Source organism: Sorex araneus, chromosome 10, assembly GCF_027595985.1.
Source record: "Sorex araneus isolate mSorAra2 chromosome 10, mSorAra2.pri, whole genome shotgun sequence".
Classification (NCBI taxonomy): Eukaryota; Metazoa; Chordata; class Mammalia; order Eulipotyphla; family Soricidae; genus Sorex; species Sorex araneus.
Window position 1 is genome coordinate 7,314,725 of NC_073311.1, and position 22,328 is coordinate 7,337,052.

A 22,328-nucleotide genomic window follows, 5' to 3' on the forward strand; every position below is an offset into this window, starting at 1 on the left:
GTAACAATAATTTTAATTTCTTTATTTACATAGTTAAAACCATACAGCAATCAATCATCAGAAATTGACTTTTATTGATTTATTTTCTTATAATTCCATTTGCCATTCCTTTAACTTTTGTTGGAGCAAATAATATGATATGAAATAAAGTTATTATTTGTCTGCCAAGGGTTCAGGCTTGGGAAATGGGTGGGTGGGAACCTGGGGATATTGTTGCAAGGAGGGTGGTCATTGGCAAATTGTTGGGATTAGTGTATGCCACAGACAACTCTATTATAATCAATTTTGTAAATCACAGTATCTTAATAAAAAACAAACAAAAATGTGAATTGAATGTAGACAGACACTTCTGACGTCATATTTCCTCTCTTCAGAAAGCCCCTGAAATTTTGTTACTTCTTATATTTTAGAGAAATGAGTCAGAAAAGGAGTACAATAGCACCTCACACTTGTGAGATGCTGTATTACAAAAAAAAGTAACATCTGTTGGAAAGGATAGGGAAAAATAAAATCTTCAAGCATTGTTGATGGAAATGAATATGGTAACAGTTGTGCAAAAGAGTATGGAAATTAAAAAAAAATGAACAAAATGTATTTGATTCAATTATTCAACATTTAGATAATTTATTTGAACAATATGAAATAAGCCAACATTTCCTTATGAAAACGTTCATTTGAAGTTGTATATAAACCCCAACGTTCATCACAGAATAACTAACAATAGTCAAAAGCTGGGATCATTCTAGTTTCCCATTGACAAGTTATTGAAGAATATTTAATAAGAAATGCAACATATGTGGCATACTACTCAGCTGTGAAAAAGATGAAATTCTATCTTCAATATCATGGCTATCCTAGAGGATAGTACAATAAGTGAAATAATTCAAATAAAGGAAGATAAATACCATATGATTTGGCTGTGGAACATAGGAGACAAATAAAATGAACAATTCAATAAAACAAACACTAACACTGTAAGAAAAAAACAGAATCAAAATAGTAGTTAGCAGAAGGGACATGGAGAGAGAGTGTGCTAAAAATTGAGTAACAGGGATCAATTTTATGGTGAAAGATAAAATTAGGTGATATCATAATATAGCATATACAAATGTAAAATCATAATACAAATACCTTAAAGTTATATAATGGCATGATCCAATGTTACTTCAATAAAAAAATTAAAACTTTAGTTCCAGGTTTGAAGAGATAGTTCAACATGTTTTGATTGGGGAGAAGCTTCTTAAACTTGGTGTCTTTGTTTCCAATCATATTCTCTTGATTTTTCTCTATCTCACTGCCAATTTGTTTTCCGTTTCCATTTCAGGTTCTTTGTAATCAATCTTCTCTTTCTCTCATGCTAGAGAATTTCAGGGCTCAGTTCTTATAAATTTTCTCCTTTCCATCCTGCTAATTTACAAGGTTGTATATATTTTCCACCTATCTACTGTGACACAATTTTTATGATAACCAAGATCTCTTTGCCTTGAACTGCAGACTTGTGTATACATTTGTTTACTAGATTCCTTATCATAAGATTATAGGCATAAAAATGCCAAATAAATCTCTTTACTTCCCACCAAAACTTATTGATCTTCAGGCTGCTACATCTCAGTAAATAGCAACTTCTTTCTTCAGATATTCAGCCACGCAACCTTGGAGTCATCCTTGACTTTTCTTTTATATTCAGCTTTCCTTTTAGAAGCAAAATTCCACATAGTTCTACTTCAAAACATATTCAGAATCCAGATGATTCTCAATTTTCCACTATCACTCTGCTTACGCCATAATCTTTACACCTTAGTTAAAATCTCTACAAGATTTAGTACTGTCTCACTACTGATTTGATCCCATCCACATGGCTCATCCCCACCCCCACTTACACCAGCTATACCGGCTTTTCGAGTCTAAGCATGATCTTACCTTGCACAGTCCCACTCCTAGTGTTTGTCCTTGCCATTATTTTAATCCCTTATAATATGTGTGTGTGTGGCTTAGTCCCACACTTCCTTAACTTTATCCCCAAAAAAGTCTTCCTAACCATACACACACACACACACACACACACACACAGAGATATGTGCAGTATATATGTATACTGCACAACCCATAGGGAACTGAGGATAAACAAAGTGGCAGAAACATGCTTTACATGCATGTCACCCTGAGTTAGCTGAGCATGCCCCTCACTCAAAATAGCACCATCTAATTGTCACCTTTATTCTCTAATCTGTCTTTAAAATTTTCTTCTTAGCACCAATCGGTAACTGACATATTCATTTAGTGTATTTTTAACTAAAATTGAAGACCTGTGATATCTATTTTTATTTTCATGGATGACAGTGACAGTGACAGTAATATCTGCCTCATGTAGAAACAATTTTGGTCCACAATAAGCACTCAATCTTGGCTGGAAAATCAGACCATATTAGAGATATGACAAAATATATATGAGCAGCTAGAAAATAAACCTGCCAGTCATTAATAAGATTTACTGTAAATGATTAAACTAGAATTACACATGGCTGAATCATACAAATACAATAAACTTTGCAGAAGAACATATAATTTATATAAATTTTAATTTAATTTATTTTTGGAGCTAGGGATGGATCCCAAGCTTCCATATATGTGAATCATGTACTTTACCACTGAGCTATATCCCGGCCCTTACATAAAAATTTAAAATAACAACATATCATATACTTAAAGTGTGATTATAAGCATATATATGTATATAAATTCTGTATGTATACAAAGAAACATAGAGACAGAGAATGAAGACAAAAGTCATAATACTTAAATCAGATGATAAAGAGTCATGTTATGGTCATAGTATGGACAACAACATTCATGATCCAATTCTAACTTTTATTTTTTAAAAAAAGTTATTTGTACATTACACATGGAAATCTTTAAGACAACAACCTTCGCAACTGGAAAAAATTCTCACTATGCACCACATTTCCCTTCAATATCTTCTGAAATGATAGTTATTAAGTTTCACCTTTATAAAAAGTTTTCTACTACTTTGGTACATCTACACAATGGAATACTATGCAGCTGTTAGGAAAGATGAAGTCATGAAATTTGCTTATAAGCGCATAGTCATGGAGAGTATCATGCTAAGTGAAATGAGTCAGAAAGAGAGAGACAGACATAGAATAACTGCACTCATTTGTGGGATATAGTTTAATATAATATAATATGAGACTAACACCTAAGGACAGTAGACACAAGGGCCAGGAAGATTGCTCCATGGTTGGAAACCTGCCTCATGAGCTGAGGGAGAAGGCAGCTGGGATCAAGGAGGGATCATTAAGTCAATGATGGTTGGAGGGATTGCTCGGGATGGGAGATGTGTGCTGAAAGTAGAAAAGGGACCAAATGTGTTAACTCTCAGTATCGATATTGCAAACTGCAATGCCCAAAAGTAGAGAGAATGAGGGAAACTGTCTGTCACAGAGGCAGAGGGAGGGTTAGGATGGGGGAGAGGATACTGGGGACATAGGTGGTAGAAAATGTACACTGGGTCTTCCATCATTGTATGACTGAAACTCAAACATGAAAGCTTTGTAACTGTATATCACGGTGATTCAATAAAAAAAAAACGTTTTCTACTTTGGAAATTTTTAACTATGTAATCAAAGTAAAGAGGTCATTAAATCCTGTCTATATAGATTTCTGTTTTCTGTCAAAATGCAATAGTAGAGTTACAATTTATCTTTTCACAAACGATACAAACTGAAGACAAGCTGAAACAACAGAATATTGTTTAGGCCACTGACTCAGGTATAGCACACAAATTGCATGTATGAGGCACTGAGTTCTACCCCTGTGCTTCATCTTGCACCATCAGGTATAAAAAAAAATACATAAATAACAACAACAACCACTACCAACATTTTGTAGACAACGGACACCAGGCAATACAGAACAGTGATCTCTGAGAAAAAGGGAGCAAAGGAGGTGAACCCACAACTGCCACCCTTTATTTGAAGAGAAGTTTCTGCCTTGTAACAAGGTGGGGAAGCCAGTGAACACTGCAGCTCATAGTGCGTGGGCCTGTTCTTCGGGAGCCAATTGAATGATTAAAGAATACATCATTAATAAATATTCCTCTAGTCCTAGTAGGAAAAATATTTTCACTTAGAAGCAAGCAGCCGAGGTCAGGAGGAATTCTTAGTCTGGAGCAAGGACTGGAAGAAACAAAAGAAACAAAAGGCACTGGCTGTGCCTCGATGAAGTCCCCTTTGTCTACGCTTAAATTCCTGAGAACAGATAAGGAACATCAAAGGTTATATAAACCAAAGCCTGAACATCACAAACTTAATGATTTTATATAACTATTCAATAAAAGTTCTCATATAAAAACCAAAATGCATTTTTGTATTGAAATGAATGAGTAATCTTAAACCAAAGTATTCAGAACTCTTTGTTTACACTGTTGCTCGTATGATATAGACCGAAAAAGCACAGGAATTAAAGTTCTTTTTGCTACTTAAAGAAACCAAGTCCCTAAAACAAGTCCTTTCTTCAAGGATATCCCTCAAGCTTCATGCTGAATCTGTAGATTCATATTTCTCTTACTCTTTCTGGATAATCCTACAAAAATTCTATCCCTAATGTATTTCTTTTCTGTATGTTAACTTCAAAGTCTCCCAATGCTATTTTGCAACATGTGGTATTAGTTTACTTTTCATTCAACACATTCAACAATAATTTGGAGATGGGAATGCACATATTTCAAGAAGACACAGACCCTTATCTTGAGGAACAAAGAGTCTGGAGAGAAAAAATAAGGTAACCATGTATGTAACTAATAAAAACCACAATAGCCACTATAAGAAAGTCCTTTCAGAAAGTTTCAAACTTCTAAAGGACATCAGAGGTCAAGTATTCTTGACATCCTCCTTAGATGAAAACACTAAACAAAAAATGAACAATGATTCATTCTGTGTACTACAATCATGGAGGTCTAGAAAGAACAGTGCATTAAAAATTAGACAATTTAGGCGTGGCTTTGGATTTCAGCCTTTACTAATTCCCACAAAGATAAAAGATAGAAACCATTTGTACCTCAGTTTTCTTATCCACAGAACTAGGAAAACAAGAGTTGCAAGTTAGGGTTGGGGTGAAGTTTTGTTGATTATGAAGCAACATAAAAATGTAAAATATTACTACAGTTCATTAAATGCAGAGGTGGAATAGAAATTCCTAACTTTCAGGCCTTTACTCTTCATGATTAATATGAAATGTTGTCTATGACTTCTAGAACATACATTTAGCAATTTAGTAAGATTTAGCAATTCTTGTTTATTAGAGTAGACTATAATTAGCAATCACAGGCAACTGGTTTCTTGCATTGTATGACTAGTCTTTATAAGATTGCAAAATACAGAAAAATAAAGCATTTCTTGCTAAGAAATAGTTTCTTACTAATTCTCTAAGTAAAATAGGAAAATAATTTTGTCCAACATTTCTCAATACTATGTTGTATTTTCAGTCTGTTTATTCTGGCTTCATCCTGAGAAGCACTGTCAGTGTTGAATAAAAGTTGAGCAATTAAAAAGAAAAATAAACATCAGGAACTTTGTAGATCAAAACTAGTGAACACATCCTTAAGGCACTGTAAGAGAAGTTAAGTGATAACATCATTATTATTTGTGTTACTTCTTTGATCTGCTAAAAGGTTAAATGATATAATCAGTCTTATATTTCTGAATTTTCTTTCTAGTTGCTGCATGTAGCAACATAGCTAAGAAATAGATTAACTATAAAAGCTTTTGTCCTCTTTCTCACCCTACTGTATACTTCTTTTAATTTAAGGTAAGTAAAGAAAGAATTAAGTATTTTTTTGTACATGCTATTGTATTATTTAAGAAAGTTATACAAGAGGTGGAATTCCCTGAGGAATGTGCACTTTGAGGTCACAGATTTCAGTTTCTTATATAACTTCTGTGGCTTTGAGTTGAGTGACTTTTCCTAGCCTTAGTCTCTAGACCTGTAAAAGATGAAAACTAGGGGCTCAAGTGGTAGCATATGTCAAGCAAGTTCAAGACTCTAAGTTTGATTCTTGCTCCACATGCCAAACCCTTACCTTCAGCACTGCAAGTTGTAGCTTTATTTTTTTTAAAGATGTAGTTTTTTTTTTTAAAGATGAGGACTAATAAAGCCTACCCTGAATTGTCAGAGGAATTTATGGTATTCCCCAAATAATTAGAAGGTAGCAAAAAAGTTGCACATGATATTAGAATAAAGCAAGTGCAATGAAAATGTTAGAAAATTTAGATGTCATTTTAAAAAGTGATTGATTAAACATAGGCAGCTAAGCTCTAGGCACTTGCTATGTATGGCCCGAGTGACATTTCAAAAACAGAAATATGACAAGTCGCCAAATCATCCACCCATTATGTTAAATGTGAATTAGTAGAGTTAATACTAATTGCAAATTAATAATTCTTCAAAAAGTTAAACAGAACTACCAAATCATCTGTGATTATTTGCTAGGGACATACTTATTCTGTAGCACTGTCATCCTGTTGTTCATCGATTTGCTCGAGCGGGCACCAGTAATATCTCCATTGTGAGACTTGTTACTGTTTATGGCATATAGAATATGCCATGGGTAGCTTGCCAGGCTCTACTATGCAGGCGGGATACTCTCGGTAGCTTCCCGGGCTCTCCAAGAGGGACAGAGGAATCAAACCTGGGTTGGCCTCGTGCAAGGCAAATGCCCTACCTGCTGTGCTATCGCTCCAGCCCAGTATGTAGAGACATATTTATTATCTTTTAAAATGTGGGTTTTTTGGTTTTGTTCTGTTTTGTTTCGTTTTTATGAATGCTGCACCTGGCTATGCTCAGGACTTACTTCTAGCTCTGTGCTCATGGGTCATGGAACTTTAAGAGATGCCAGGGATGGGGTCAGCTGCAGTGCAAGGCAAGTGCCCCAAGTTCTGTACTATATCTCTCTTCTCAGAAGATACCTAAGGAATGAGCAATTCCTTGAAAGCAGATATAGGCATTGATCTGAAAGTAGGTACTAACACGAAAACAGAGGACTTTTAACCCAATGTCTATCAATGAATATACAGGTAAGCAAAATGTGGCATATACATACAATGAAATATTATCAGCCATAAAAATTAGTGAGGTAATTATACATGATACAACATGAACAGACTCTGAAAACATTATGCTAAGTGAAAGGAGTCTGAACAAGAAGTCACATATTGTATGATTCCGTTTACTTTAAATATCAAGAACAGTTACAGTCATAGAGACACAAAGTAAATTAGTGTTTGCCAGAGGGTGAAGAGAAGAAGAAATTGAAGTGACTGATTTATGGGTATGTTTGTTCCTTCAGGAGTGTTGAGAATATTTTGCAACTAAAGTCAATGGTTGCACAACATTGTAAATACACTAAATGCCACTTAGTGGCACACTGTAAAGTGACTAATTTTATGTATATAAAATTTACCTCAATAATAAAATAAAGTACAGTCAAACAAAACAAAAACAAGTGAATCATCTGGGAAAAGTGCGACATTTTTTAATACTGATATGAGGGGACATTTTAAAAAATAAAAATATTTTTATTCAAATATAATGTCAGTCTTCATATCATTGTTCAGAAAGCCCTTCAAAAGAAGTTGGTTGCTATGATGGACACCGTGGTGACTGATAAATTGTGGACAACCTGGGGAGTGTGTGGTGCTAAAAATGTGTGTGGCTTCTGAAAAACAGGTTTCACTCGGTGATAAATTTAAAACAGGTAGAGGAAGAGATGGCTTCTTCAGGAATCCATCATAAATATTTCCCCGATCAAATTCTTATGAGGTATAGAGCAAGAATAGGTTTAAAATTGCATAACCTATTCTTGTGAGTGGTTACCAGTCAAGTGAGTGGGTGCAAATTGCCAATTAGAAATACAGCTTTGTGCTTCAAAAATTATTTTGAAAGCAGGAATAACAGAATGTTGGAAGTGAGGAGCAGTGGTGCTGAGATAGTGAAGGTTCTCATGAGAAATACTCTAATCGGATATTCCAAGGGTAATTATAATTCAATAGAGTCCTGTACAATAAATCATGCCTTCAGTACTCTCAGAGAGGAAACGTTTCTCTACTCTGAGACAATGTAAATGGAAGCTCTTTGTAAAGTGTAAAATGTTTATCAATTATAGTTTTCATTGTAACTAATATTTGGCTACAATGTCTTAATATATAATCAGGTTGAAAGGCATTTTTATATTCAGTACCCCATTTATCATTCTCAAAACACTAAATACTAATTATGTACCAATGAGGGTAGGGCATATTATAAGAAAATAAAATGAGGCTCTAAGTGCCTACCTAATATTTGCCCTAAATCCCAAGTTCCCATAACTGGACACTTGAGAACTTTGGTTCCTTGTTCATTCCCAAACTTGCTACCTCTCCAAGGGTCCAAGAATTAATATTGCTGAAACACTTATTGTTCGGTAACTTTTAAAATATGATTAATGTTTTGGGCAAAGTCTGACCTTTTCTATATATGTTAATGCAGTGCCACATTCTTTAAATTGCTGATACTGTTCTCAGGAGCCATGATACAAAAACGGTGTGCTTGTTTTTGACACACATGTGTGTCATGCTAAGTTTTATACAAATGAACTATCACTTAATCTTAAATCAGCTTTCTGTTGGAAATATATAATCCCTCTTTTGTTTATACATGAACTAAAACTTAGATTAAATAATGTGTAATGATTCTTGTAGGCATTTATTTATTTATGAGCCCGGGTCAGCCGCATGCAAGGCAAACGCCCTACCCACTGTGCTATAGCTCCAGTCCACGCAGCCGATCCGGGTTCGATTCCTCTGTCCCTCTTGGAGAGCCTGGCAAGCTACCGAGAGTATCCTGCCTGCACGGCAGAGCCTGGCAAGCTACCCGTGGTGTATTCAATATGCCAAAAACAGTAACAAGTCTCACGATGGAGACATTACTGGTGCCCTCTGGAGCAAATCAATGAGCAACAGGATGACAGTGATACAGTGATTTATGAGCCGAGCTTATGGGGTAGGGGTCTTGGGTCATGACCCATAAGTGCCTGGGGGCTACTCAGCTCAGTGCTCTGGGGACCACTCTGCTCAGTGCTCTGGGGACCATGTACAAAGGATCTCCTGAGGCCCCCATATTCAAAGCATGCACTCCACCAGCCCTTTGGGTCATCTCTCTGGCCCCTTTTAATTGAAAACTTTGTGAAAATTAGAGTTAGAACCAATAGACTTCCGTAATTCCTACTTGAAGAGACAGTATGTGTTGAACTGAGAATTAAGAGGCAGGGTTGGGTCCATATTCCTTTTTAACTCCAAGCTCATAGCATAATCACTCTGCTATACAGAGACACAGGACCAGTAAGTAAAGCTTTGATGCCCCACCCAGACAATTACAGTATTAAGTTTTGGGTCATTGTCAGTATACAGACTAAAATCTACTGCATTGAAAGTTGTTATACATGCTTGTTTTAGGATTGGGAACATTTAGAAATTTTAGTCTTCTGATAAAGGACAAGGAAGTGTCCCTCCACATACTTCACTTAAAATGCTTTTTGCCAGAGAATTTGAAAATTCAGATTATTGAGTAATTCTGCTATTAAAGATGTTAAAAAAGCATCTGTGCTTTTTACTAATATTTTTTTTTCTGTACAGACGTGTATAATGTGATAGGTTAAAACAATTTATTTGACAAAAAATTTATGGTGTACCTGAAACTGTGCTAGGTACTGCCTTGTAGAAGTCAGAGTATAAGAACTCAATTAAGTGTCAGCTCTAAGTTTTTTGAGGGAGAATAACGACCTTTATCATTTTCCGTAAATTCTACCTCTGGAGTTCATTAGCAATTCCGTAGATAAGGGTTTTGGATATACAGTCGTTAAACTGTTCTGGGTTTGTGTGAAGGCTCTTCTTTGTCATCTGCCTCGACCCTCGTGTCAAAACGTCCATCTCTATCCCAGCTTTTCAACCACTAATTAGTTCAAGTGTTTATTGAACTTTAACTTTCAGTGTCAGGTAGTTACGGTTAGTCGGAAGTTGCCAATAACACAATGTTTCCGTTTATGGAGTCTGCAGTTCAAAAGGACTAAATAAAAGAGACAACTACAAACGAGTGCACAAAACCATCACTACTCGATAACAACTAATTATCAGGTGGATATTGCGAAGAAGAAAAGAAGGGTGGCGTGTTGTCTCAGTTCTCCGTCCTGGGACGAAGCGCACGCAGGCTCCTTCCATCCCCCAAGTGACAGGCGATGGGGGCCATCCGGTTCAAACGGGGTGAGCCCGTGGAGGGATGCGTGAAAGATGGTCCCAACGGAGTAAGACTGTACCGAGACGGGCGAGGTTCTTGGAAGAGGAGTGGCTTCTCAAAAGGCGCCGCGAGAAGGAAAAAAAAAATTCAGCTAAATTCCCAAGGCAAGCTGAAAGGCCAAGCGAAGAGCAAGAGCCGGAGGTTAAGGGAAGCCGCCGCCGCGGCCCGGCCACGCACAAGCCTTTCAGTCTCCTCAGGCATCCCGGCGAGGGCGGGACGCAGAGACGCCGAGAGCCGTGAACTTCGTGGGGTCGGGGGTCTCTCCGAGCGACACGGCCGGGGGAACAGGGGACGGAGAGGTCAAGGTGTGGCTTCGCGAGCGGGCGCGGCAGTGCGGGCGCGGCGCGGGGGGAGCGCGCCGGCATCCCGGGGCGAGCGCGGCGCGGGCGTCCCGGGCGGCGGGCGCGGGGGCAGCCTCCGGCGCGGAACCGCGCGGCGCCCAGGTGGCTTTTTCCCGCTCAGGTGAGCTCCTCCCGCCGCTCCCATTGGCCCGGGCGCCCGCGGCGCGGCGAGGACGACGCGGAACGGTCTAGTTCAGGGTCTAGGGCGGCGCGTCACTTCCGGTAGCGCGGAGCTCGTAAAACACCCTGGAGAGAAAATGGCGGCGGCAGCGGCTTCGGCGCCCCAGCAGCTCTCGGATGAGGAGCTTTTCTCCCAGCTGCGCCGTTACGGCCTGTCTCCGGGCCCCGTGACGGAGAGCACCCGCCCCGTCTACCTCAAGAAGCTGAAGAAGCTTCGCGAGGAGGAGCAGCAGCAGCAGCAGCACCGGCTCGGGGGCCGCGGCGCCAAGACGCGGAACAGTAATAACAATAACACGGCGGCCGCCGCGGGCATGGGGGTCCGGCCGCTCGCGGGCGACCTCGCCTTCCTGCGGACTCCGGGGGGCCCGGGCCGGGCGCCGGCCGCGGGCTCGGAGGGCGCGCCCGGGGGCCCGGGGGGCGCCGCGGCCGGCCTCGCGGCGGGCAGCAAAGTGCTGCTGGGCTTCAGCTCGGACGAGTCGGACGCCGAGGCCGGCCCCCGCGAGCAGGCCGGCGGCGCCAGGAAGGAGCGGGCTGCGCCCCCGGCCCGCGGGCTCGAGGGGACGCCCGCGCCGCCGGCCGAGCGCAGGAAGCCGCACGCGTGGTGGGGGGCCCGGAGGCCGGCGCCCCCCGAGCCGCCGAGCCCCGCGCCCGGCGAGGCGGCGGCGGCGGCGGAGGACGCGCGCGGGGAGGGCGCCGACGGGGAGGACCGGGGCGCCGAGGCCGAGGAGCCGCGCTGGGCGAGCCGCGCCGTGAACGGCAGCCGGCTGCACCCCTACAGCTGCCGGGAGAACTACTCGGACTCGGAGGACGAGGACGAGGACGGCGGCGGCGACGCGGCCTCGCCCCGCCAGGTAGCCAAGGACGACTCCCTGGCCCGCGCCCGGCCCCGACGGGGCCACGGGAAACCGCTCGCGCCGCCGGCGGCCAAGGGCAGCCGGCCGGAGCCCGCGGCCCCGGGAGGGGGCGGACTGGCGATGAATGACAGGGCGGCGGCCGCCGGCAGTCTAGACAGGAGCCGCGACCTCGAGCGGGCGGCGGGCTGTGAGCCCCTGGACGCCGGCCCCGGGCCTCGATTCCGGGGTAGCTCCAAGAAGCTGGCCCCGCTGCTGCCCGCGCCGCTGCCGGAGCGGGACCCCTGCCTGGATTCGGGCCCCGGCCCGCTGCTGAAAACCAACAACCACGTGGGCGGGGGCGCCTTCGGCGTGGACGCCCCCCGGGTTTTCGCCAACAGCGTCGCGCCCGGGGCAGCGGTGGCCAGCCCTCCCGCCGGCGCGCTCAGGATCAACCACGCCAACCACACGGGCCCCAATCACACGTACCCGAAGCCCCCCTACGGCAAGCCGAAGCTCTCGGAACCCGAGGAGGAACTTCTGCAGCAGTTCAAGCGGGAGGAGGTGTCCCCCTCGGGGGCGTTCAGTGCCCACTACTTGTCCATGTTCCTCTTGACTGCCGCCTGCCTATTTTTCCTAATATTGGGGCTGACCTATCTGGGCATGCGAGGAACGGGCGTGTCCGAGGACGGAGGACTCGGCAGTAAGTATTAGACCTGGTGGAGGAGGCAGTAGAGGGAGTGGATGAGGGGTGTGCCGTCCCCGCGCCGGGCGCGTGACTCGCGGTGACTTTCACCTGCGGGCACCGGGTTTAAAGGTGGAGTGAAAGCAACAGATGGAGGGCGCTTGAATCCTCCAAGGACGCACAGCGCTCACTGCATCCCAGTGGAAATCCGATGGCAGGTTTTTCATTTTTCTGTGTGATGTATTGGAAAATAGAAAACATCTGAAAAACTAAAAATGAGAAGAAAAAAATTAACTGCCAGCTTGCTGTTTAGAAAATGCAGTTATGTGTGTGATTTACGTTTTGGTTTAGCCTTGAAAGAGTTAGAGCTGCGGATGCCAGTTAACAGTTTGGAAGTATTTTGGTAACGGTAACTGATACATGCAATGATTTTTCAAATTCAGTTCCGATTTTGAAAGGGCAGTGCAAGAACTTTCCAGATTCTGGTTGTATAGTGTATGGTAGTAAGTGTGTATATTGGTATTTCTGTACCATCTTTAGTTAACGTGAGTGGATTAAACAGGAAGGCGCACCTCTCAGTTTATTTCCCAAACTAAAGTTATTTTCAGTGAAAAAGTGATGGAGGACAGTGCAGCAGTTTGACTAGGCAAGTGTATTCATTCATTCAGCCAGCATCACCTTCGGTGCTCAGGATTCAGGATATGCCAGTGGTTCCCTTTCTTTAACACACTATAAAGACAAATACGGGTCATTGTTCTGTGAAGAAAATAACGATGGAATAATTAATACTGCTTATAGCAATAGCTTTTATTATATAATATGTATAATGGTTTCGGGGCATGCCAAGCCCTCTGGTGCTTGGGACATACTTCTGACTCTGCTTAGGGATCACTGCAGGTCACTTGAAGGGCCATGCTCAGTGCTGGGCTCAACCCGGAGTCCACTATGTACAAGGCAAGAACGTTACCCCTGTACTCTCTTCTGCCCGGAAATAGGTTTATTTTAAATAACTTTGTTTTAGAATAGATTGTGAGAAAGGTATTATTTGAGGCGGGACCAGAATCAGCCAGGAGGAGACAATCTGCTCCGACAGGAGAGCATTCTGGGTAGAGAGGACACACTGATGAAAGGCTTTGAATTGAGCAAGATCCAAGTGGTTAGGGCACCTTGAGTGAGCAAGAGTTTGAGTTTCTCTTTCCTGATCTAAGATGATGATACTAGTGCCTGTGGACAGTAAGAGAAGATACAGTTACTGCATAATATACTGCTGAATACAGTTTCTTAAACTTCTCCCCACTCCCTCCAAAACTTTCTGCCTCTTTCACCCAACATGAATTCACTGTATCATTTGTGTTTATAACGTTGGCTTAATATGTTTTATTTCAAGAGTAGAGTGAAATTTCCAGATTAAAATAAGGGTAGGAGAAAGAGTAGAGTGAACTTTGATTTGGATATAGCCACTCCTGAGATAGTCAAATAATATTTTCATAGTTTGATTAAAGAATTTAAGCAGAGAACTGAAATTCAGCACTTTTAAATGGTTCCCTGAGAGTAAGAGAGTAAGTAGAGTGTACTGCTCTAGATAGTTTGTGAAAGAAGAAATAAGGTCACTGTAGAGGTTAAACTAGTAAATGTCACATAAATTAAATGGTATATATAACCTATCAACAGAGCCTGTTTATTTCTTTAAGCATACCAACTATGGTTTGACCTGGCCCTTTTCTAATATCTTTTTATACTTTTTATCATTAAATTTTTCCCACAACTCTGAATTTTTAGATGAGTTTGATGAGACTCAAGAAATGCACTTATAATTGAGTAAGTTGTTAGGACAAAGATTTGGTTTAACAGTTTTTTCAAATGTAAGGCATTTTCTTAATACTACTTTGATTATGTTTGTAGAGCTTTCTAAAGAAGGAACTTTTATTAGGATATGAAAATAATCTATTATTTGTGAAGGAATTATCAGCACAATTCTCAAAGTGACATTCATCTTAGGCATTAAATTCCAAATGGATTAGAAAGGGTTAGAAATGCTCAGATTCACACGTGTAAACTGTAAAGTGTTGTATTAGGAAATAGTCAATATGGGATACCCTAGTAATGGAAAGATTAATGACTAGTAGAAGCTGTAAGTTCTAGGACTTGTGAAAATACCTTAATCAAGTTCATAAATCTTAAAGTCTCATTCTCATTTGTTAAATGGGAATAATAGGAAGCTGTTTGTGGTATTGTTCTAAGGAACAAATCAGGTAACTGGTAAAGCAAACTTATATCCAGTGTTATTCAGAAGTGTAGATAAAACTTGTATTTCTATTCAACTACAACATATAGAAAGAGAAGCAGGTCAGTCATTTCATGGCTCTTTCATACCTAATACTTAATTTTTATTAAATACACTAAATTGGCATATTTAAGTCAGTGTAATCAATTTTTAAGTGTGTTATTTACATTTTTTTGTTTATTCACTTTTGGGCCACACCTGGTGTTACTCAGGGCTTACTCCTGGTTCTGCACTTAGGGATCACTCCTGTTGGTCTCTGGGGACCATATGGGATGCTAGGAATGGAACCAGATAGGCTTTGTGCAAGGCAAGAGCCCTATCCACTGTACTACTCCTCTGGCCCCAAGTGCATTGCATACATTATATGCATGCATATGTTTTGTACCCTGGTGGAAAGAAGAACTTGCTAGTTAGGCTGCACACTTAATGGTGAATAATTTTCACTGTATTCTGAGACTTGTCATATTACAATGGTTAACTATAATATAGTGCTTAACCATAGGGTTCATTGGTCAAATAGTGTGCTTTTGAGTAATAATTTCTCCAGAAGATTTTAAGTTATATGTGAGAGTAAATTTTAGTAAACTTTTATTATCACTTAAATTGCTTATATTAGACTAGCCTTTTAAGAAGTTCTTAATCATTTGCTCCTTGGAAAATTTTCGCTATCTTGGGCTGGAGTGATTGCTTAATGGGTAGGGCATTTGCCTTGCACGCGTCCAACTTGGGTTCAATTTTTCCGCCCCTCTCTGAGAGCCCAGCGAACTACTGAGAGTATCTCGCCTGCACGGCAGAGCCTGGCAAGCTACCCGTGGCGTATTCAACATGCCAAAAAACAGTAACAAGTCTTGCAATGGAGACGTTACTGGTGCCCACTCGAGGAAATTGATGAGCAACCGGATGACAGTGATACAGTGATCCTTGTCTTATTAAATTACCTTTTTATTAGTTAAGTAAACTTTATTCTGAGACCCCATTTCTTCATCCATAAAAGTAAGAGGATGAGTTGGGTAACACCCAAGTTCTTTCCACTTGTAAGGTTTAATCTAAACTTTGAACTTGCCTTTACAAAACAACTTAAGGGTTGATTAGCTTGCGCTCAGATTAGTTCATGACAACCCTCCAAAAGAAAATAGGCTGATTGGACTATGTTAGGCTTATGTGCATTGTTGAAAAATATTTTTAATTGTAAAAGACAGGATTTTTATAGAAAATTTAAATACTCATCAGTGACTAAAAGGATGAATAGTATTAATGCCCCTCCTAGTTTATCCCTGTTACAAGTAAGTTCAAATGACAGGTCCTTTCAGAACTTAATGTTTTTCTTTTTACTCAACAATAGGGTGCTACTGTGACCTGGTTGGAAATGAATTAAGCAAAGTAGGAACGATCATGAACGTATTAGCCATTGAGTTTAGAGTTTATCTAATAAATAAAGCCATTAAACAATTTTAGGAGAATAAACTATTGCATCCATGTTTTAGAAATGTTGCTCTGATACTGAAAATTAGCCTAGTAGCAGACACCTGTTAGAAAGTTACTGAAGAGCCAGAGTGGTAGTAGAGCGGGTAGACAAGCTTGGTGTAGCCTATCCAGAACACTCCTTTGGTTCCCCGAGCCCTCCAGAATCGATTCTTGAGCACCACTGGGTGTGGGAAAGCAAAACAAAACAGAGCAAAAACAACCACTATTGAAATAGTTCAGAAAAGAGTCTAGTGATGATAGGAAAAAGATTGATTCAAAAGATGTAGGAAAGTAGCAGGTAGTATAGGACTTGGTAAACAAGTAGACTCTGCTTTGAAATTTGGTAGGAAGAAGGAAAAGGTATCTTGGTAAATTCAAGATTTCTAGCATGAATTCTAGGTGGATGGATGTACCATTAACTAAGTATGGAGCGAATTAAGGTTAAAGTAAGGACATCTAATGAGTGCCAGACAGTATTGGTACAATCTGGAAGATTCTGTTTCCCTTTGATATCCAAAATAGGAATATTCCTACTTGGCATGATTTGGTAGGTTATTGTGGGGTTTTGGGGATGCTCAATGATATTACATATAAATTAGTAATGGTATTCCCACAGCTCCCCCAACCCACCCCAATCACTGGCCAAATTATAACAAGACTATTCTACTTTGGGGTAGCAGGGAAGACCTATGGAACAGATAGGTAAACTTAGAACTTAGGAGAAAAAAGCTAAGGTAACAAAATAATTGAAGGCTATTAGGGGACAATGGAATTGCTTATGAAAGCTGTGAAGGAAAGGTTAGTGCTAACGATAAAAAGAGTTCTAGAGACCATCAATATTTAAAACAGGCAGCAGGCATAATTGAAAACTAGGGAGAGTGGAAATAGAGAAGTTTGCAAAGAGAGTTATGAAGAAGAGGGTTATCACTGTGTTGAATATATCAGAGAGGTGGTTATACTTGAATTTTCAGGTGGGGTCATGCCCAGCAGTACTCAGAGGTCTATGTGATACTGCGACTGAATTCAAGACCCTGACATACTAGTCATGTGCCTGCCCCACTGCTTGCATTGTTTTCCTGGCCCTCTTTTCTCCATTGTGCCTGAGACATGACTACTCAGTACTCAGGTGCCTCATGGTGTCTTTAGTCATTATGTGAATTAATGTATACAAAATACTGTTTGAGGCATAAATTTTTCTTTTTTTGGTCACACCCAGTGATGCTCAGGGGTTATTCCTGGCTCTCACTCAGGTATTACCTCCTGGTGGTGCTTGGGGGACCATATGGGCTGCCAGGGATTGAACACAGGTCAGCAGTGTGCAAGGCAAATGTCCTATTCACTGTACTGTCACTCCAGCCCCTAAATTTATTAGTAGATGGCAAGTCACTTGCTATCCTTGGCACAGTAGCTTTTTTTGGTAAGTGTTTAATATAAGATTACATATTAGAGCCCAATATGCATGGACAAAATTAACTCATCTAATGTAATCATTGTTTCATACTCAGTGCCTGACTTAATACCTTTATATATGACTTACAATCATCCAAGTGATCTGCATAAGCCTCCACTCCCATGAATAATAGTCACAGGAGATAGTTAAAAATTATATATATGAGGAGTTGATTGCAATAACTTGAAGCAGTGAGGGAATGATGAAAACCCGAAGGAAGTTGAAAACAGGCTACAACAGAATCTGCAATTGAGAGAGTCCATTTGAAGAAGGAAATAAAATACTTGGTTCTGGTTTGAATACAGAGAACAAGAGAGGTAAGAGTCAAAGAATATTTTTTGCAATCATGGGTGACTAAGAATAGTGATACTTTGGATAGGATAAGAGGTACTACAACATAAACTTGGAAGTAATGTTAGTGTAGCAAGAAATTGTGGGTTTTGGAATCATTGTGTGAATTGTTCAAAGTTGAAATCAGTCTTGCAGGCCATTTCATAATTAGGCTGAAGGTGAGTGAGTCACCTTTAACCATGTGCACCTGTGTGTGTACAAAGGTGTTTTATTTACAGTTTTTATTTTTTTCATGTAGACTGCAAAAAAATGCCAAAGATTGGTATCTATAATGCATATAGACATAAAGACCTTGAAATATACTTGTTTTCCTTATTCTTTTTTTATTTTACTTTTTGGGTCACACCCAGTGATGCACAGGGGTTACTCCTGGCTCATGCACTCAGGAATTACTCCTGAGTGTTTGGTGGAACCATATGGGATGCTGGGAATCGAATCCGGGTCAGCCGTGTACAAGGCAAATGCCCTACCCACTGTGCTATCGCTTCAGCTCGTTTTCCTAATTTTTTTTTTTTTTTTTTTTTTTGGTTTTTGGGTCACACCCAGCGATGCACAGGGGTTACTCCTGGCTCTTCACTCAGGAATTACCCCTGGCGGTGCTCAGGGGACCATATGGGATGCTGGGATTAGAACCCGGGTCGGCCGCGTGCAAGGCAAACACCCTACCTGCTGTGCTATCGCTCCAGCCCCTCGTTTTCCTAATTTCTTGAATGAAAACTTGGTGTCATGTTTGAAGTTTTTCCATGTTGACTGCTTAAATGGAAAAAAATTAAAAAATTTTCCAAAGAGAATATTCCTGGGAGCCCTCCCTCGCTCACAGGTTTATATCTTTGATGATTAATAAAATTAGTATCTACCCTCTGGATATGTTCTTCACTTGAACATCTCTAGAATAATTTAAAAATGGTCAGAATTTAAGCTTGTGAATTTTACAAGCTTGTATCCTGGAGCCTCATCAAGGATAGAGAGCGGATACTGGCATAGAGAGCAGATACTGTTGAGGAGGCTTAGCTGAATTTGAATGTTGACCCTTCTACTTAACTAGTTTTTTTTACTAAAGGCAAGTTGCTGAACCACTGTAAACCTCAATATCCTCATCTGTAAAATAGGAGGTAAGTGAGAAATAAATAATGCATGTAAAATTCTTGACTCAGTAGTACTTGACACATAGTAAAAGGAACACAGCTAACCCTGTGTGTAACTGTGTGACAGGTGCTGAGCTGAACAACTCTAATTGTTATTTAATCTTCATGAGGTAGGTGCTTATTCCATTTTATAGATGAAGAGTCTGAGAAGGTAGTTAATAACTTGCCCAGGGTCATGTAGTTAGTAAGTACAAAAACTATATTCGCATTCAAATAGTGACTCTTAACCACTCTGCTAGATTGCCTTCTTTGAGAAGTTTAAAAGTATTCTCTATGAGTGCTATTATTACGCAGAGAATTATGAAGAATATTGAGGGGTGGAACATATTAATGCATAAGGACCTAAAAATGCCACGAATAATCTGTGAGATCTAGTAACTTTAGGACAATAATAGAAATTTGTACTCACGCAATAGGTAGCAATCATGTGGTATTCTTAAGGTTTTTGAGAAATTCACTGATAATATAGGAGGAGGAGAGATCTGTGTGACTAATAAAATGCAAAATATAAAAATACAGACTGATTTTTTTTTTTAAAGATTTGCAGTCTCAAAATTGTTAGAGAAAGTGGCCCTCTCTAAAATTATTTTGCCATTGCCAAGTTGTAAAGACCTCTTGAGTAGATTTATTCTTTTAAATAAACTTGGTTTTTCTTATATTTTTATTTCAGTGGTTGGGAGGTCTACGTTTTCAAGGAAGCTTTAAAATTAGATTTTTTTAAATGATTTCTCAGTAGAGTAGTAAAGTTTTAAAGCTAGTTTTTTTTCTTGTTCATTATCTGAAAATTAGTTTCTATAAATAAGAGGAACCGCAGTACAAAGAGATATAAGCTATATACAAAATACTTAATCTAGTTTATAAATGATGTATATCTTAATCTATTGGAGATCACCTCTAAAATATATGGTAAGCAAGTAGTACTACTTTTTGTTTTTTCAAGGGCATACTTGGCATTATGCAGGGCTTCTTCCTGGCTATGCGCTGAGGGTTCACTCTTGGTGGGTCTTGGGTGACTATATGGGGTTCTGGGGATAGAATCTGAATTGGCTGCATACAAGGCAAGTGCCTTAGCCACTGTACTATGTCTCTGGCCCCTGTCCTAATTCTTTATGGGAATTGTTATTGGTGGTATATCTTTAATCCTAATCTCTATTAATTTGTTATGCACAAAACAATTGCTACCATTTAACTGTGTACCCAGCCCAGTTGGGTTGTGGAAATTGTTATAATAGTTTTTTGTCTTATACCTTTAGATTTTGACTTTCACACTCAGGATTTATTAACAAGATGTAAGGTGAACTAGTTATATATTTGAGTAATGTCCTTATAATTTTTTATTAGCTGGAACTGACTAGAAAGAATATGTGCAAATGTTAATATTTATCTGTCTACCATTAGACTTCATATACTCAATATACCTTTGAGAATAACTTTTTTAAGAATATCAGCTCTTAGAAAAGATTATAAAAACGTTTTTATTAACAGGTAAAGATGTCTGAAAAAAGGGTAACAAATTTGTGGAATCCATCTTTATTTTAAAAAGATGTCTTAATTTTTTTTTTTCATGTTTAGCAGCATAGTTTAAAATTACGCATTTGTCTAACAGGCTTATTGTTTTGTGCCCACAGCTTTTTACAAAATTATTTCTAAATTTATGTTTGTAGCTATCTTGATATCAAAAGTCAAGATTACATTTAGAAAAAAAGTTTTGAGGTTAAAACCATAAAGGAGTTGAAATCAGCTGTCCTGAATTGAATAAATATGCACCAACAATTGTTCTTTCACTCTGAATGTGACATGGGTAGAAAGGGCAGTGAACATTTTAACACTTAGTAGAATATTTTGTTTTAAAGTTAGGAATCTTTTTACATATGTTTATAAGTTTGAAAGAAACTTGCTAATTATGGCTGAGTCCTTAAAGCACTTTATAAGTATTTTTTTAAATGTAAAAGTACTGCTATTTATTCAGCCATAATTAAACTGGTAGAATTGGGCATGAACTCCATCCACATTACTTTTTTTTTTAAATCAGTTACCATGAGATACAGTTACAAAGCTTTCATGTTCGAGATTCAGCTGTACAATCATCGGGCACCCATCCCTCCACCATTGCACACTTTCCACCACAAGTGTCCCCAGTATATTCTCCACCCCCCCCCCCCACCTTCCCCCCAATCCTCCCCACACACACACTCCCAGGCCTCACGCTGCCTCCATGGCAGACAATTTCCCCAATACTCTCTTTCTACTTTTGGGCATTGTGTTTTGCTTAAATTTTCCCACCACCATTCAATCCTGCCTGCCAGGGGCAGATGCTAGATCATTTATTGTCCCTTTGGGTGCAGCGGCCATGCACTTCTGGAATCCTAGATTGTTGATGGTTGGGTTCCAGAGACATTTCTGTAGGGCACTACTAATCCATTTTGGGATTCAGTTGCACATCTCTGGACCAGGGCTATTGATGTGCTAACATGGTGCCGGGAGGCACATTGTGGGTGACAGCCAGGCCTGTGGACTAGCAGGCGGGGAGCCACAGAGGGACAGCCCAGCACCTCTGCTGTCATGTTGCATGGAGATTTACTCCTGGAATCCGCATATCTGGGCCTTGCTTGTGGAAGGTCTTGGTTGCCGGGTTTCCATCTAGAGTAGGTGGGGAGACTGCACCTGCTCTTTCTGAGGTGCCCCAGTGAAATGGCTTGGTATGGGGCCCAGAGAGATCTCCGGCTCTGTAATGTCTTCCAGGACTCACTGCTGTGTCTCTTGACTTTTGATCTCTTTCGAAATTTATTTATGGGTCTCTGGAGCAAGGCCAGTAAAGAGTTTACAGGGTGACACTGGAGTTGGTTTGTGGGGGTGACTGCTAGTGCTTCCATGTATACTAGGAAGTGGGGGGAGGTACCCCACCCCAACTCCGTGAAAGCCTGGAGATTTCAGTCACAAAAACCGTATACACAAATTTTCAGCAGCTTATATCTTGGTGAGGCCTGTCCTGAGATGGGGGAGTATGGCGGTGATTTTGGATTGTGCGAGCAAGTGGCTGCTGAGGGCTCACTTGGGTAGGCACAGGCCAACCTGCCCCCCACTGATTTACTCCAGTCTGTTCAGCCATATATGGGTCCAAGATTAACTGTGGCTTTTGATCTTTTTTATCTATGGGTCTCTGCGGTAAGGCCAATAAATGAACTTATATAGCTGAGCCGGAGGTGGTTTGTGGGCGTGGCTCCCACATGCCTAACTTTTGTTCCTTCAATTTC

At 40.5% G+C, this 22,328-nt stretch overlaps 1 protein-coding gene across 1 annotated transcript in view; it reads left to right on the forward strand.

Annotated features, from left to right (window-relative positions):
• Window positions 1-10,830: 10,830 nt before the first annotated feature.
• Window positions 10,831-22,328, forward strand: part of LEMD3 (LEM domain containing 3) — a 76,078-nt gene continuing 64,580 nt past the window's right edge. Inside the window, exon 1 of the mRNA XM_055118357.1 lies at window positions 10,831-12,398. Coding sequence (XP_054974332.1) covers window positions 10,943-12,398 — 1,456 coding nt within the window. The 5' untranslated portion in view covers window positions 10,831-10,942. The remainder of the gene's footprint in view (window positions 12,399-22,328) is intronic.